Raw genomic sequence first — 18136 nt, 5'->3', positions numbered from 1 at the left:
CGCCAGGCATTGCGTCAAAACATATCCAGTTAATCTTTAAAGACGCGGGAGGACCAAAGAAAGCCTCGGGTAGCTACGCTGTCCGCCCTAAAACCCTTCCTTCTCTTACTACTACAGTATATAGTTGCCAGAGCAACTGTGGGACTGTGGGCGTGACCAACCTGACGGAAATAGGACAAAAAGATTACACGTCTTCAATCCAGCGAAATTTATTGCGCAGGCGCGTTAACTTTTTTTTTGGCTGTAGTTCGCTGTCTGGAGATGAATTCTGCGTCTGCGCTGCAGCTGTTACGCCTGCGCAAATTGGCATACTTCGGAGGGCAGAGCGAGTTGATAGCAGTACGCATGCGCAAACGCCACTTCCGGCACAGTGTTCGGCTTCGTTAGCGTTGTGGGAGCGCGGGTCCGAGTAGTCATGTCTGCATCTGTAGTGTCGGTGATCTCGCGTTTTCTAGAGGAGTATTTGAGCTCCACTCCGCAGCGTCTGAAGTTGCTGGACGCGTACCTCCTATATATCCTGCTGACCGGGGCGCTGCAGTTCGGTTATTGTCTCCTCGTGGGGACCTTCCCCTTCAACTCTTTCCTCTCGGGCTTCATCTCTTGTGTGGGGAGCTTCATCTTGGCGGGTAATGATTTTATAAGTAATCGCAGTAATAATGTGTAACTTTGGTGCGTTGTTTCTATTCTTATAAGTACTCTTTTCTATTTTATCTCTGCCTACCCGCGAAGTTATGATAAGAACCTTCATTGTCCTTTTTATGAATGAGGAAACCGAGGCTCAGAAAGGCTGTTACATGTTTAATGGCACACATCTGCTTAGGAGCTGGAATTAAAACTAAGAATCTACCTTTATGCTGCTGTTGTTCCTGGTGGGTGGCTCTACTTCATACTGACCCAAGGAAAACCTTTAAAGTTCGTCTTTTTAAGTGAAAAACCCAACTCGGGATCATCTCCGCTTTGTCTAATCAGTACTAACCTCCAGTGAGGTGTTTCAATGGACAGTATAAGATGCGGTCATCCTTTACTTGACTTTGGGTGTTAGTTACTCCTACTTACTACCTTGTGGATGAAGCTGTTAATTCGTTGTCCTGAGCTCAATTTTTATTTACATAATTTCATGTTAGCTTTATTTTTCTTTCTGGTTCCCAGCATTCATACCTTGTGGTCTGCCATATTTACTTAAAGTTGATTGGCCCCATAAATTTTTTGCCAAAATATGACCCTTGCTGCCCAACAGGGATTTTGTGACTACTGAGTCCAGGCTTGGCCTAGAGAGTGGTAGCTAGTTTAATTTTATAGATGGTCACATGTGCTTTTGCATTCGCTGGTATCGCCTGTTTCTTGGCTTTGAGAACATGTTAGAAATCAAGATTTTTTCAGTATGATCATCAGGGAGGCCATCAACTCGATTTTAGTCCAGTACAAGTTACCTTGGTAAAAATTGTTGGAGACATTAGGTGTGTGTTCCTTGTCTTCAGAGAGTTTACATTCAGATTGGGACACAGGCATACAAAATACAGAATTAGAGTTGTCTAGAGATTTCATATATAGTGATACTCTGCTTAAAGTTACAGATCCACAGAATGCTTTTCACACATTCGAATTGCTAGTTCAGACTCATTCCAGAGATACTTCTGCCTTCTCCCCTCTTTCTCAGGACTTAATGACCTTGTGCACTAGCCTGGTCTGACTTTTCAGAGTTAACATTTTGATTGGATATTTAATTATAATCTTGGAATTTTGTCCTAAATGACCAAGAGCTGGTTCCTTGTGGCAGCATCCTGGCCTTCAGGAGTTGCTGTGTAACCATTATCAGATATAACAGATACAGGTAATTGGGCTAGAAAATAAATTGGAGGTGAAAGTTAGGAAGAGAAAGACTTATGATAATTCACAGCTGCCACAAAGGGTGTTATTTGCATTTCTCTCTAAAGCACTAACCTTAAATCCTCCCTCCTCTCCCATTTTTTAGACCAGATCATCAACTGGTGGCTGGTTTTGGTGGGGAATTTCAAATTTGTTTTTTTTTTTTTCTTTGATAAATGTTTTCTTTTAATGATTTTTTTATTAGAGAAGTTTTAGGTTTACAGAAAAATCATGATGAAAATAGAGTTCTCATATGCCCCCCCCCATTAACACTTTGTATTAGTGTGGTACCTTCATTACAGTTGATGACAGAATATTATGGTTGTACTATTAACTGTAGTCCATAGTTTACATTACGGTATATATTTTTTTCCCATATACTACTTATTACTAATACCTTGCATTAGTATGATACATTTGTTATAATTCATGAAAGAACATTTTTATAATAGTACTGTAGTTTATCATTTACAATAGAGTTCACTGTGTTGTACAGTCCTATGTTTTTTCTTTTAATTTTTATTCTAGTAACATATATATGACCTAAAGTTTCTCCTTTTAACCACATTCACATATACAGTGGTACCTTGGTACTCATTGTTCATTGGTTCTGGGAGGTGTGATGAGTACCAAAAAAAATGAGTACCAAACATTTTTCCCATAAGGAATAGTGTAAATAAATTAATGTGTTCCCAAACCAAAGACAATGACATTTTTAAGGCAAAATGTAAAAAGATATGGTTGTATATCATTACTTTACATGATAAATAAACCAATAAGTTAATAGATACTTAGTTTAAATAAAATAAAAGCTTGACTTTAACTATACTGAGAAGAGTCCATGGCCTAATGGGATGGTGGGAGGAGAGTGGTCAGGAGGAGAGCTTGCATGGAGTGATGCTTGGAAAGAGAGTCCAATAGAACATCGGACACTTGCACTTCAGGTGTTCTTTCTCTCTGCCTTTTTTTCCCTCCAACTTGCAACAGGTTCTGACACACTGTTACCTTCACTAAAAACTTATCCGACGAGGACTGCTTCTGTTCTCTTTTCAGAATTTCTTGAAAATGTGAACTTCTTTGGTCGTTCAGTAAATTCACATTTCTGCTTGTCAGAGCTTTGGATGGTACTTCTCCTCAAAGTTTTGAACTTTTTGCCCATTTTGCACACATTTCTTTTATAAAGGAGCTGGGGATGTTCTCCCTTATCTCCTCCTCACCTGAAGAAATCTCTTCAGCCACCTCTTATTGCTGCTGCTTCTGTAGTTCCTGTAGCTCCTCAGTGCCGAGCTCTTCACTGTGTTTCTCCACAAACTCCTCAACGTCAGCCTTTCTTATTACTTCTTTATTCTTTATGGTGGAGACCATTGTTCTAGGCATATTGTATTCCTTAGCAAGATCAGTAATAAGAGTACTGCTCTCATATTTGCCTATTGTTTCCTTTTTTTTGCTCAATGGTGGTGCAAAGTAATTTTCTTTCCTGCTCAGTGCTATCACTGCTCATTTTCTTAGGACACATGATGAGAAAAAAAAAACAGCGCAAAAGTATGCAAAATGACCACAGAAGCTAAGATAAGACTGCAAGGGGATGTGCACAGGGCAAGAGCTATTACGTGACTAATACTTGACCCTTTGTTTCGGCTGGAAAGGGTAGTGGAGTCATGAGGCAACCGACATTTGCGCTTGAGTAGCAAACAGATGATGAGTACCGGGACAAAAGTTTCACATCACAATGCATCAAGTACCAAATTGGCCGAATTTCAAAGCAGTCTAGTACCGAGGTACCACTGTATAATTCAATGCTATTAATTACATTCACACTTTTGTGCTACCATCATGACCATCCGTTTCCAAAGGTGTATAAGTCCACTCAAATAGAAATTCTTTTCAATTTAAGCATTGACTCCCCATCCCTCACACCCAACCGAGACCTTGGTAGGCTATAAATTCTAGATTCTGACTTAATGAGTTTGCTTATTCTAATTAATTCATATCAGTGAGATCATACAGTATTTATTCTTTTGTATCTGGCTTATTTCACTCAATATGATGTCTTCAAGGTTCATCTATGTTGTCACATGATTCAGGAACTTCACTCCTTTTTAATGCTGAATAATACTCCATTGTATGTATACATGATATTTTGTTTATTCATCAGTTGATAGACACTTGGGTTGCTTCCATGTATTGGCAATTATGAATAATGCTGCTGTGAGCATGGATGTACAAGTATCTGTTTGAGTCCCTGCTTTCAATTCTTTTGGGTATATACCTAGTAGTAGGATTGCTAGGTCATATGGTAATTCTATATTTAGCTTTCTGAGGAACTGCCAAACTGTCTTCCACAATGGTTGCACTATTTTACATTCCCACCAGCAAGGAATGAGTGTTCTTATTTCTCCACATCCTCTCCAACACTTTTAATTTTCTTTTTTTTTAAAATAGTTGCAAAAACTATGTGAATAGTTTTCACATCTAGTTGATGTGAAATGGTGCGCTGGTTTGAATGTATTATGTTCACCCAAAATGCCACGTTCTTTAATGTACTCTTGTAGGGGCACACGTATTAGTGTTGATTAGGTTGGAATCCTTTGAATGTTTCCATGGAGATGTGACTCAGTCAACTGTGGGTGAAACATTTTATTTCCATGGAGATATAGACCCCATGCATTCAGGGTGGGTCTTGATTTAATCACTGGAGCCCTATAAAAGCTCACAAACAGAAGGACCTCAGCTCCAGACAAGAGAGACATTTTGGAGACGGCCACCGAAAGCAGATTTTTGCTGACACTTTGCTCTGGAGAAGCTAAGAGAGGACAAAACGCCCCAGGAGCAACATTTTGAAGAATGCACAGAAGCTGAGAGAGGAGTTGGAACACAGCTTGGGATCAGCAGACGCCAGCCATGTACCTTTCCAGCTAACAGAGGTTTTTCTGGACACCGTTGGCCTTCCTTCAGTGAAGGTATACTCATGTTGGTGCCTTAACTTGGACATTTTTATGGCTGTCAGACTGAATTTGTAACCAAATAAACACCTTTATAAAAGCCAATCAATTTCTGGTATTTTGCATAATAGCAGCATTAGCAAACCAGAACAGATTTTGGTACCAGAGAAGTGGGGTGCTGCTGGGTTTGCAAATCCCAAACATGTTGGAACAGCTTTTTAAATGGATAATGGGAAGATTCTGGAAGAACTGTGAGTAGTTGATAGAAGAGGCCTAGATTGCTTTGAAGAGATTGTTGTTAGAAATGTGGACTCTAAAGATACTTCTGATGAGACCTTGGACAGAAATGTTGAATGTGTTGTTGCAAACTGGAAGAAAGGCGATCTTTGTTTTAAAGTGGCAGAGAATTTGGCAAAATTGAGTCCTGGTGTTGGATGGAAGGCAGAATTTGAAAGCAACAACCTGGAATACTTAGCTCAAGGGATCTCCAAACTACATGTGGACGATGTGGCCTGGCTTCTCCTTGCAGCTTATAGTAAAATGCGAGAGGACAGAGATAAACTGAGAATTGAACTCTTAGGTACAAAGAAACCAGAATCTGATAGTTTGGAAATTTCTGGGCTTCCAGAAAGTGAGACCCCAGAGGCTACAGCCCCACATGAAGATTTAACCAAACATGGAACCCTACCACCATTTCAGTACAAGCCAGGATTGGAGATGGAGTTATCCAGAATGGATTTGCGGAAAGTCCATTGTCTGATGGTTTAGACCCCTGTAAACTGCATGCCAAGCCTACAGAATTTTTGTCATATCTGTATAAACGGAACCGCTACTGGTCTGTACTGGAGGGGATAGAGAAGGAACAAATTGAAAGAAACACTTCTTCAAAGACAGAACCATGGAGGTTGAGGTCTGGAGTCAAGAGGTCTCGGGTGGGACAAGCCGGGCAGCCCATGCACATGGAAGGGGTGAGCCTGCCCCAAAGGCAGAGTGCAGGTCTTCCGCCTTGATTCTCAGGAAGAGTGCTGCCACCCCAGGCCTCAGAGAGGGTTGAGCACATTCCTTGGGGATTGGGGAGAGCCTGGCCACCATCCCACTGTTCAGAGAGGGGAGAACCTTTGCCCCAGAGAGGCAGAGTCTTGGTGGCACCCCAGTGTTTGAAGAGGGTAGGGCTGAGAAGGTAGTCTCCCCAATGTGTGGATATGTTGGAACACTCACCCCAACCTTTGGAGAGAAAAGGGCTGTGGCAAAAGCCTTTGAAAAGGGTTGGACTTCCATTCTCTCAAGCCCCAAGGTTACAATGTCATTCTATAAATGACATTCAGACTTTGAAATCCAATAATAGATTTTGCCCTGCAGGTTTTAGGAATTGTTTTGGTCCTGTGAACCTGGTTTTCCTTTCAATTTCTCCTTATGGCAGTGGGAATGTTTATCCTATGACTGTCCCTCCTTATTTTATTGGCAGCAGGTAACTTGTTCTAAGTTTTACAAGTCCACAGCTAGAGGGGAATCTTGCCTTAGGACAGACCATGCCTGTAACTGATTTTTATAGGATCTTTTACTTACCAATTGTTACTGAAATGATTTAAGTTTTTGTGACATTGTGATGGGATGAATGGATGTATTTTGTATATGGAAAGATTATGTCCTTTTGGGGTCCAGGGGGTGGAATGTGCTGGTTTGGATATATTATGTCCCCCAAAATGCCATGTTCTTTAATGTAATCTTGTGGGGTCAGATGCATTAGTGTTGATTAGGTTGGAATCCTTTGGTTGAATGTCTCCATGGAGATGTGACTCAATCAACTGTGGGTGAAATGTTTTATTATTTCCATAGAGATATGGACCCTGCCCATTCAGGGTGGGTCTTGATTTAATCACTGGAGCCCTCTAAAAGCTCACAAACAGAAGGTCCTCTGCTGCAGCCAAGAGAGACAATTTGGAGACGGCCATTGAAAGCAGACTTTTGCTGACACTTTGCTCTGGAGAAGCTAAGAGAGGACAAAACACCTGAAGAACAACATTTTGAAGAATGCACAGAAGCTGAGAGAGAAGCTAGAACACAACCCAGGTTCAGCAGATGCCAGCCATATGGCCTTCCCAGCTAACAGAGGTTTTCCGAATGCCATTGACTTTCCTTTGCTGAAGGTATACTTGTGTTGATGCCTTAATTTGGACACTTTCATGACCTTCAGACTGTAAATTTGTAACCAAATAACCCTTATAAAAACCCTTATAAAAACCAATCTGTTTCTGGTATTTTGCATAATGGTAGCATTAGCAAACCGGAACAAATGTTATCTAATGTTTTTTTATTTTTCTAGTAGCTAATGAGCATTTGTTATGTGCCTTTTAGCCATTTGTATTGGAGAGATGTCTATTTCAAGTCTTTTGCCCATTTTTAAATTGGATTATTTCAAATTGGATTTTCTTCCATTGTGTAGGTTGTCTTTTCACTTTCGCAGTAAAGTCCTGTGATGCACAAAAGTTTTTAATTTTGATGAGGTTCTATTTTCTATTTTTTCTTTTGTTTCTTGTGCTTTGGGTGTCAAGTCTAAGAAACCATTGCTTAAGACAAGATTCTGAAGATGCTGCCCTACATTTTCTTCTAGGAGTCTTATAGTCCTGGTTCTTATATTTAGGTCTTTGATCCATTTTGAGTTAATTTTTGTATATGGTGTGAGGTAGGGGTCCTCTTTCATTCTTTTGCATATGGATATCCTGTTCTCTAAGCAACATTTGTTGAAGAAACTATTCTGTCCAAGTTGAGTGGACTTGGCAGCCTTGTCAAAAATCAGTTGGCCATGGATGTAAGGGTCTGTTTCTGAACTCTCAATTTGATTTCATTGGTTTATATTTCTGTCCTTGTGCCAGTACCATGCTGTTTTGATCACTGTAGCTTTGTATTAAATTTTGAAGTCAGGAAGTGTGAGTCCTCCAACTTCGTGCTTTTTCAAAATGGCTTTGGCTATTCGGAGCCTTTTATGCTTCCAAATAAATTTGATGATTGGCTTTTCCATCTCTGCACAGTAGGCTATTGAATTTTGATGGGGATTGCATTGAATCTCTAAATAATTTGGGGTAAAATTGACATCCTAATGATATTTAGTCCTCTTACTCAGGAGCATGGAATGTCCTTGATTTATTTAGACCTTTGACTTCTTTTAGCAAAGTTTTATAGTTTTCTGTGTATAAGCCCTTTGCATCCTTGGTAAAATTTATTCTGAGATATTTTATTATTAGTTGCTATTGTAAATGGAATTTTTTCTTGATTATCTCTTCAGATTGCTCATTACCAGTGTATAGAAATACTACTGATTTTTGCAATGTAGATCTTGTACCCTGCCACTTTGCTGGATTCGTTTATTAGCTCTAATAGCTTTGTTGTTGATTTTTTGGGACTTTATATAGGATCATGTCATCTGCAAAAAGTGAAAGCTTTACTTCTTCCTTTCCAACCTGAATGCCTTTGTTTCTTTTTCTTGCCTAATTGCTCTGAATAGAACTTCTAGTACAAAGTTGAATAACAGTGATGTGCTGGTTTGAATGTATTATGTCCCCCAGAAAAAGCCATATTTTTTGATGCAATCTTGTGGGGCAGACATACTAGTGGGGATTAAGTTGGAACATTTGGATTAGGTTGTTTGCATGGAAGTGCGCCCCACCCAACTGTAGGTGATAACTCTGATGAGATATTTCCATGGAGGCGTGGCCCCACTGATTCAGGGTGGGCCTTGATCAGTGGAGCCATATAAATGAGCTGAGGGGCAGAGGGAACTCAGTGCAGTGCAGCTGTGAGTGACATTTTGAATAGGAGCTACAGCCAAGAGGGACACTCTGAAGAACGCCCAGGAGCTGAGAGAGGAGCTACAGAAGAGACAGTTTGAAGATGGCCGCTGAAAGCAGACTCTTGTTCTGGAGAAGCTGAGAGAGGACAAATACCCCAGGTGCAACTAAGAGTGACATTTTTGAGGAACTGCAGCCTCGAGAGGAACATCCTGGGAGAAAGCCATTTTGAAACTAGAACTTTGGAGCAGACGGCAGCATGGTGCCTTCCCAGCTAACAGAGGTTTCCTGGACACCATTAGCCATCCTCCAGTGAAGGTACCTGATTGCTGATGTCTTACCTTGGACACTTTATGGCCTTAAGACTGTAACTTTGTAACCAAATAAACACCCTTTTATGAAAGCCAGTCCATCTCTGGTGTTTTGCATTCTGGCAGCATTAGCAAACTAGAACAAACGGTGACAGTGGGCATCCTTTTCTTGTTCTGGATCTTAGAGGGGAAGCTTTCAGTCTTTCAGCCCTGAGCATGATGTTAGCAGTGTTTTTCATATATGCCCTTTATCATGTTGAGGAAGTTTCCTTCTATTCCTATTTTTCTAAGTGTTTTTTTTTTTTTTTTTTTTAATCAAGAAAGAATGCTGGATTTTGTTAAATGCCTTTCCTGCATCAACTGAGATGATCATGCCTTTTTTCCCTTTGTTTTTTTAATGTGTGTATTACATTAATTGATTTTCTTATGTTGAACCACCCTTGTATAACTGGGATAAATCCCACTTGGTCATAGTATATAATTCTTTTGAAGTGCTGTTGAATTCAGTTTGCTAGTATTTTGTTGAGGATTTTTGCATCTATATTCTTAAGAGAAATTTGCCTGTAATTTTTCTTATCTTATGTTTATCTGACTTTGGTACCAGGAAATGTTGCCTCATAGAGTGAGTTAGGTACTGTTCCCTCCTCTTCAATTTTTTTGAAGCGTTTGAGCAGGATTGGTATTCATTCTTCTTGGAATGTTTGCTAGAATTCACCTGTAAAGCCTTCTGGTCCTTACTTTTCTTTGTTGAGAGGTTTTTGATGACTGATTCAATCTCTTTACTTGCGATTGGTCTGGTGGAGTCTTCTTTTTCTTCTAGAGTCAGTGTAGGTTGTTTGTTTCTAGGAATTTGTCTGTTTCATCCAGATTGTCTAATTTGTTGGTATACAGTTGTTCATAATATCCTCTTATGATCCTTTTTGTTTCTGTGGGGTCAGTAGTAATGTCCTCCGATTTCTGATTTTATTTATTTGCAGTTTTCCTCTTGTTTTTTTTTGTCAGTCTAGCTAAGGGTTTGTTGATTTCATTGATCTTTTTAAAGAACCCACTTTTGGTTTTGTTAATGCTCTCTTGTTTTTTTAGTCTCTATTTAAAAAATTTTTCCTCTAATCATTGTTACTTCTTTTTTTTCTGTTTGCTTAGGGTTTAGTTTGGTGTTCTATTTCCATTTCCTCCAGTTGTGCAGTAGGTCTTTGATTTTAGCTCTTCTTTTTTATCGTAGGCATTTAGGACTGTACATTTCTCTGTCAGTACTGCCTTTGCTGCATCCCATATGTTTTGATATGTTTTGTTCTCATTTTCATTTGTTTCGAGGTATTTACTGATTCCCTTGTAATTTCTTCTGTGACCCATTGATTGTTAAGAGTGTATTATTTGACTTCCATATATTTGTTGATTTTCCAGTTCTCTTCCTGTTACTGATTTCTAGCTTCATTCCATTATAGTCAGAGAACATGCTTTGTATAGTTTCAATCTTTTAAAATTGTATTGAGACTTGTTTTGTGACCCAACATGTGGTCTATCCTGGAGAGAAATCCATGTGCATTTGCGAATAATGTGTAACCTGCTCTATTGGGGTGCAATGTCTATATGTGTTTGTTAGGTCTAGTTCATTTATCGTATTATTCAAGTTCTCTTGTTTTCTTATTGCTCTTCTGTCCAGGTATACTATCTGTTGATGAGAGTTGTGTGTTGAAGTCTCCAACTGTTATTGTAGAGGTGTCTGTTTCTCCCTTCAATTTTGTTAGTGTGTGCCTCACATATTTTGGGGGCACTATTCATAAATATTTATGATTGTTATTTCTTCTTGGTGGATTGTCCTTTTTATTAGTATATAGTGTCTTTCTTTGTCTCTTGTAACAACTTTTGATTTAAAGTCTGTTTTGTCCAATATTATCATAGCTACACCATGCAGTTACTATTTGCAAGGCATATCTTTTTCCATCCTTTCATTTTCAATCTATTCATGTCTTTTTGTCTAAGGTAAACAACCTTATGTAGTTGGATCATGCTTTTTTCTCCATTCTGCCAATCTGTGTCTTTTAATTGGGCAGTTTAATTCATTAACACTCAGTGTTATTATTGTGAAAGCAATGCTTCAGCCATTTTGTCCTTTAGTTTTTATATATTATTTCTTTTATCTGTTTCTCTTTTCCTTAATTGCAAGCTCCTTTTCTATATAGTTGATCTTTTGTGAGATATCTGAACTGATCCCTTTCTTATTTTTGTTTCTGTATCTTTAAAAATAGTTTCTTTATGGTTATCATGGGGTTTGTATTACACAACCTACATCTATAACCAACTAATTTGAAAAAAATACTACCTTAGTTTCAATAGCATACACCTTCTCTGCTTCTATATCCCTCTCTTTCCCGTTTATCTTCTTTTTGTCCCACATTATCTCTTTTTATTTTGCATATCCTTTATCAGGAAATATGCCTTTTTCTTGTTCAGTTGCATTCTGACTCGTAAAGGAATTAAAGAGCAGAGTTGTATATTGAGGTTACAGTACTAATGGCTTTTGCATTTACCTTTCAGTTACCTTTATTGAAGATCTTCATTTCTTCACACTACTCCAAGCTACTCCTTCCTATCTTTTCCTTTCAACCTGTGGAACTCCCTTTAGTAATTCTTGTAGGGCAGGTCTTTTGCTGATGAACTCTCTTAGTTTCTGTTTATGTGTGATTATTTTAAACTCTCCCTCATGTTTGAAGGACAGTTTTGCTGGATAAAGAATTTTTGGCTGGCAGATTTTCTCTTTCAGTACCTTAAATATATCATACCCCTGCCTTCTTGCCTCCATGGTTTCTGATGAGAAATGGGCACTTAACCTTATTAGGAATCCCTTGTGTGTGACGAATTGCTTTTCTTTTGCTGCTTCCAGAATTCTGTTGATCTTTGTCATCTGACATTCTGATTAGTGTGTGTCTTTGAGTAGGTGTATTAGGATTTATTCTGTTTGGAGTATGTTGCATTTCTTGGACGTGTATTAACTCCCTGAGACACTTTAATTTTTTCTCCTCTTTGTCTGTTCTTCTGACTGTATGATTTTCTTTTCTTTTTTTATTTTATTTTGAAATAAATTCAAAGTTATAGAACAGCTGCAAAAACAATACAAACCCCATATACAGAACTCCAGCATTCCCTGACCCCCCCCGATACCCTGATCCACTAACTTTAACATGTTGTCAGACCACTATTTCTTTCCCTGTCTCCCTCCCTCCCTCCCTCCCTCTTTCCCTATCTGTCATCCATCATCTATTGCTCTGTCTTCTGAACATATGAGAGTGAGCTGCACACTTCCTTGAACAAACACTATAATTCACGTATACAATTCCCATGAACAATAACATTCTTTTATGCAATCCCATTAAGCACAGCTAAGAAGTACAAGAGATTCAACAATGATACAAAGCTTACATTCTATATTTCCTTTTCCTTATGTCTCAACTGTGTCCCTTTGAGCCACCTGTCCTCTATCCTCCAATCCCATCCAAGTTCATCCTTGGCATTCAATTGTCATCTATTTAGACTGTCTTTTTTTTTTTTTTTTTTCAATTGTGGAAACATATATACAGCCTAAATCTTCCCATTCCACCCCTCCCTAGCCTTCCATTAGTGGGATTAATCACATTTAGAATGTTGTAATGCTCTTTCCCACCATCCATTACTAGAAATTTCCCTTCACCTCAAACAGCAACTCTACAGTCATTTCTTAACTCCCCATTGCCCCTTCCCCTATTTCTCTTAACCCAAAGTCTACATTTCATCTCTATGGTTATATTCTCTGATAATTTCTTTGTGTTTATTGTGGGGCTTAAAATTAACCTCTTAAATCCATATCAATCTTGTTTTTCTTTGATACCACCTTCACTTCAATAGGACACATAAACTGTGTTCCTATACTCCTCCATTCCCCCACCTTTATATAGTTGTCTAAAATTACATATTTTTCATTGAGTTCAAAACCACTGATTTGTCCTTGGAGTTTGTGTATTTTGTATCATGTAGGAAGTAAATAGTGGAGTTAAAGTTCAAAAATTATTGACTTCTATCTGTATTCCATTGTGGTTGGAGAATGTGCTTTGAGTATATTCAATTTTTTTTTTTTTTTAATTTATTGGGGCTTGTTTTATGTCCCAGCTTATGGTCCCTTCTGGAGAAAGATCCGTGATCACTAGAGAAAAATGAGTGTCCTGGTTATTTGGAATGTAAGGTGCTATATATGTCTGTTAAAATTCTCTATATCTCTTTCTCCTTTCTTTGTTTCTCTGTTGTTAGGGCTCCCTTTAGAATCTGAAGTAGGGCAGGTCTTTTATTGGCAAAGTCTCTCAGCATCTGTTTGTCTGAAAAATTTAAGCTCTCCCTCAAATTTGAAGGAGAATTTTGCTGGATAAACTATTCTTGGTTGGAAATTTTTCTCTCTCAGAGTTTTAAATATGTCATGTCACTGCCTTCTTGCCTCCATGGTGGCCGCTGAGTAGTCACAACTTAGTCTTATATTGTTTCCTTTGTATGTGGTGAATTGCTTTTCTCCTGCTGCTTTCAGAACTTGCTCCTTCTCTTCAGTATTTGAGAGTCTGATCAGAATATATCTCGGAGTGGATTTATTTGGATTTATTCTATTTGGAGTTTGCCGGGCATTTATGCTTTGTGTATTTATATTGTGTAGAAGGTTTGGGAAGTTTTACCCAACAATTTCTTTGAATACTCTTTCTAAACCTTTGCCCTTCTCTTCCCCTTCTGGGACACCAATGAGTCTTAAATTTGGATGTTTTATTTTATCTATCATATCCCTGAGATCCATTTCGATTTTTTTCAATTTTTTTCTCCATTCTTTCTTTTGTTCTTTCATTTTCTGTTCTGTGGACTTCTAGGACACTGAGACGTTGTTCAGCTTCCTCTAATCTTATATTGTGAATATCCAGAGTCTTTTTAATTTGGCCAACATTATCTTTTATTTCCATAAGGTCTTCTATTTTTTTATTTACTCTTGCAGTGTCTTCTCTATGCTCTTCTAGGGTCTTCTTTATGTCGCTTATGTCCTGGGCCATGGTCTTCTTGATGTCCTTTAAATCCTTTGCCCTGTTTTCATTCCTTGATTGTAGTTCTTGATTAATTGTGCCAGGTACTGTGTCTCTTCCGATATCTTGATTTGTGTGTTTGGAGTTGGATTCTCTATATCGTCTGGTTTTATCATATGCATTAAGATTTTCTGTTGTTTTTGGCCTCTTGGCATTTGCTTTGCTTGATAGGGTTCTTTCAAGTTGTAAAAAAAAAATACCTATCTAATTTTTCAGGAACACAGTTTGGTGGCTTACACTTTCTCTGACTAACCAGCAGATGGCGTCTGTGAGTCACCTATACCCCTCAAGTCAGTTCTCCACCTTGTCCCCACGGTGTGGGGAAATGATTCTTGTGGGGTTCAGTTGGAGAACTCAGTTTGGGTGTGTTGCTGGAGCCGTCCGCCCTGAATGTGGGGCGTGTGTACATGTGGCCAGGGAGGAAGGACAGCTTTAATATTCAAATCCCCCAGGTTCCTGGAGATTCAAGGCTGCCGCAAGAGTCTAAGCCTTCATTTCATTTCAGCCCCAGACCCTCTCTCTCGCTGTCCCACGAACCACCAGACTTGGCGTAGTGTCCCTGGGTTCTCCGAGCAGGTCCCCTCGCCCAGCTGTGATCCTCCAGGATGTCTGCTGAGGGAATGCCGTGCTACGTCACCAGTGCGTGCCATCCCTCAAGGGAAGCCCCGGCCGCCTGGCCGTGCCTGGGCGTTTTCAGCCTGATGCAAAAATGGCTGAACGGGGCATCTCAACACCCCCCTCCTCGCACAGTTCCTCCTTCCCAGCTCCAGAACAACTGATGGGGCTCTGGTCTGTGGGCACGGTCCCGGGCAGGAGTTTGTTCAGCCGTCCGGGGAGCCAGCTGCTAGCCGCGGGGTTTCTTTCTGCTTCCGGCTCTCCTCTCCATTCCCCCGGCCCCAAGGGTGTCTGCAGTGGACTATCTTCCAGGCCCTCAGACACCGAGAGGCTGGCCCAGCCCCCTCTTGCTGTGTTTTACTGTGTGGTTCCCACTGTTGCAGCTGCAGTCGCTCCTGGGTCCCCCCCCCCCTTTTTTTTTTTTATTTTAAAAAGAGCCAGTCGGTCTCCAAACACCAAACCCTGGCTTCCCCAGACCGCTGCGCGGCTGGAGGTCTTCCAGGCAGCTTACTCACTCATTTCAGAATGCAGACTCCTGGTTTCACCAAGTATACGGCTCCTGGGAACTAGCAGACCTCGTCCAGCTGGCGCATCACTGTAACCGGTATTCTGGGTCACTTTCTGGTTTTTATCTAGTGTTTTTCATGGAGGTGTTTTTTTGCCCTGTCTCACCTAGCCCCCATCTTCTCTCCCTCAAATTTGAAGGGGAGTTTTTCTGGATAAAGTATACTTGGTTGGAAATTTTTCTTCCTCAGAATTTTAAATATGTCATGCCACTGCCTTCTTGCCTCCTTGGTGGCCGCTGAGTAGTCACAACTTAGTCTTATGTTGTTGCTTTTGTATGTGGTGAATTGCTTTCTCTTGCTGTTTTCAGAACTTGCTCCTTCTCTTCAGCATTTGAGAGTCTGATCGGAATATGTCTTGGAGTGGGTTTATTTGGATTTATTCTATTTGGAGTTCGCTGGGCATTTATGCTTTGTGTATTTATATTGTGTAGAAGGTTTGGGAAGTTTTACCCAACAATTTCTTTGAATACTCTTTTTAGACCTTTACCCTTCTGGGACACCAATGAGTCTTAAATTTGGACGTTTTATTTTATCTTTCGTATCCCTGAGATCCTTTTCAATTTTTTCAAGTTTTTTCACCATTCTTTCTTTTGTTCTTTCATTTTCTGTTCTGTGGACCTCTAGGACATTGAGTTGTTGTTCAGCTTCCTCTAATCTTGTATTATGAGTATCCAGAGTCTTTTTAATTTGGCCAAGAATTTCTTTTATTTCCATAAGATCTTCTGTTTTTTTATTTAAGCTTGCAATTTCTTCTTTATGCTCTTCTAGGGTCTTCTTTATGTCCCTTTTATCCTGTTCCATGGTCTTCTTCATGTCTTTTATATCCTGTGCCATGTTTTCATTCCTCGATTGTGATTGTTTAATTAATTGTGCCAAGTACTGTGTCTCTTCTGATATCTTGATTTGGATGTTTGCGATCGGGTTCTCCATATCATCTGGTTTTATCATATGCATTAAGATTTTCTGTTGTTTTTGGCCCCTTGGCATTTGCTTTGCTTGATAGGGTTCTTTCAAGTTGTAAAAAAAAAAAAAAAATGCCAATCGAATTTTTCAGAAATACAAGTTGGTGGCGTACACTTTCTCCAACTAACCAGCAGATGGCGTCTGCGAGTCACCTATACCCCTCAAGTCAGTTCTTCCCAACTCTGTCTCTGTGGTTTGTGGGGAAATGATTTTTGTTGGGTTCAGTTGGTGAACTCAGTTTGGGTTTGTTGTTGGAGCTGTCTGCCCTGAACATGGTGCATGTGTCTTGGTGGTCAGGGAGGCAGGGCAGCTTTAATATTCAAACCTCCGAGGTGTTCCCGGAGATTCAAGGCCGCTGCAAGAGTCTAAGCCTTCATTTCAGTTCTGCCGCAGACCATCTCTGTCGCTGACCCACAAACCACCGGCATTGATGTAGCGTCCCTGGGTTTTCCGAGCAGGCCCCCCTTCTCAGCTGTGATCTTCCAGGACCTCTGCTGAGGGAAGGCTGTGCTACGTCACTAGTGTGCATCGTCCCTCAAGGGAAGCGCCAGGCTGCTGGGCCATGCAGGGGCGCTCCCAGCCTGATGCAAAGATTAGCTTATAATTCTTGACTGGTGTAAGTTCTGAATGAAAGGCATGTAGTAGAGCTTGGCACGACCCCTTTCCTCTTAGAGAAGATAGACACCTTAGTGGGAGGTCATTAGCATTTCAGTGGTCTCTCTCTGCCTGTGCCACACCCCTGTCTGGGTCACAGAACTGGGAACTGAAAATGGCTGAGGCTTTCTCCACTAAGTTGCGAAAGAAACAGAGTTAGTCCGAGGCGGTCCTCTGGCTCTCCAAAGTCAGTCGTCACCCAAAGCCTCTGTCTACTTGTTGGGGATTTGTACCTCATAGTGAGCAGTTCACACTCGCTAATTAAAACCCCCAGTTGGAGCTCAGCTGAGGTATATTCGCTTGCTGGGAGAAAGCTTCTCTCTGGCACCACGAGGCTTTGTAGCTCGGGCTGTTGGGGAGGGATCTCCCGATTTGGATCCGCAGTTCTTACTTTCAGATTTTATGCTGTGATCTCGGACATTCCTCCCAGTTCAAGTTAGTGTATGGTGAGTGGACAGGCATGTTTGTCCCCCTGCAGTATGTTCCAGGGGGACTGCTTAGTTTCCACTCCTCTCTATGCCGCCATCTTAGATCCACGCCGACTGTATGATTTTGATTGTCCTATCTTTTAGTTTGCTGATTCTTTCTTCTGCCTGTTCAAATCTGCTGTTGTATTGCCTTTCATCCCCATAATTTCTGTTATGTTTCTTTGTAAACTTATGAATTCTTTTTTATGCTCTCATATTGTGTTCTTAATATCCTTTAGCTTTGTATCCACCATTCGTTTGTTTCTATCTGTATTTTCCTTCATCTTCTTGAATTGATTCAGGAGATTTGTTTAAACTTCTTTGATTAGTTGTTCCAAATTCTGAGTCTCCTCTGAAGTTTTAGTTTTTTCCCTTGACTGAGCCATATATTCCTGTTTCTTAGTATGGATTGTAATTTTTTGCTCATGTCTGCGCATCGGATTATTATGTAGAAGGTCAGTTTCTCCCTCTTCCCTAGGGTTTTATTGTTGACTGGCTTTGTGTTAGGCTCTTTTTTTTTTAATTTTTATTTTGAAATAAATTCAGACTTACAGTAACAGTTGCAAAAATACTGCAAACCCCATACACAGAACTCCAGCAAACCCCAACCCCTCTCCACCGATACCCCATCTACCAACTTTAATATTTTGTCACTTTACCATTTCTTTCTTTCCTTCCCTCCCTCCCTCCTTGTCTATCATCTATCATCTTTTGCTCTGTCTTCTGAACATGAGAGCAAGTTGTACACATCCTTGAACAAATAATATTGTTCACATATACATTTCCTATGAACAAGAATATTCATTTATGTAATCACATTAAGTGTAGTTAAGAAGTTCACGAAATTTAACATTGATGTAAAGCTTACATTCTGTATTTCATT

The 18136-nt window shown here is 40.0% G+C and overlaps 1 protein-coding gene across 1 annotated transcript in view; it reads left to right on the top strand.

Annotated features, from left to right (window-relative positions):
* The first annotated feature begins 353 nt into the window (after positions 1–353).
* The window catches only part of DAD1 (defender against cell death 1), a 43742-nt gene continuing 25959 nt past the window's right edge, over positions 354–18136 (top strand). Inside the window, exon 1 of the mRNA XM_037834518.1 lies at positions 354–626. Within this exon, the coding sequence (XP_037690446.1) occupies positions 416–626 (211 nt within the window). The 5' untranslated portion in view covers positions 354–415. The remainder of the gene's footprint in view (positions 627–18136) is intronic.

Source organism: Choloepus didactylus, chromosome 4, assembly GCF_015220235.1.
Source record: "Choloepus didactylus isolate mChoDid1 chromosome 4, mChoDid1.pri, whole genome shotgun sequence".
Classification (NCBI taxonomy): Eukaryota; Metazoa; Chordata; class Mammalia; order Pilosa; family Megalonychidae; genus Choloepus; species Choloepus didactylus.
The sequence above is the reverse complement of the archived record's forward strand: the minus strand, read 5'-3'. Positions and strand labels throughout refer to the sequence as shown.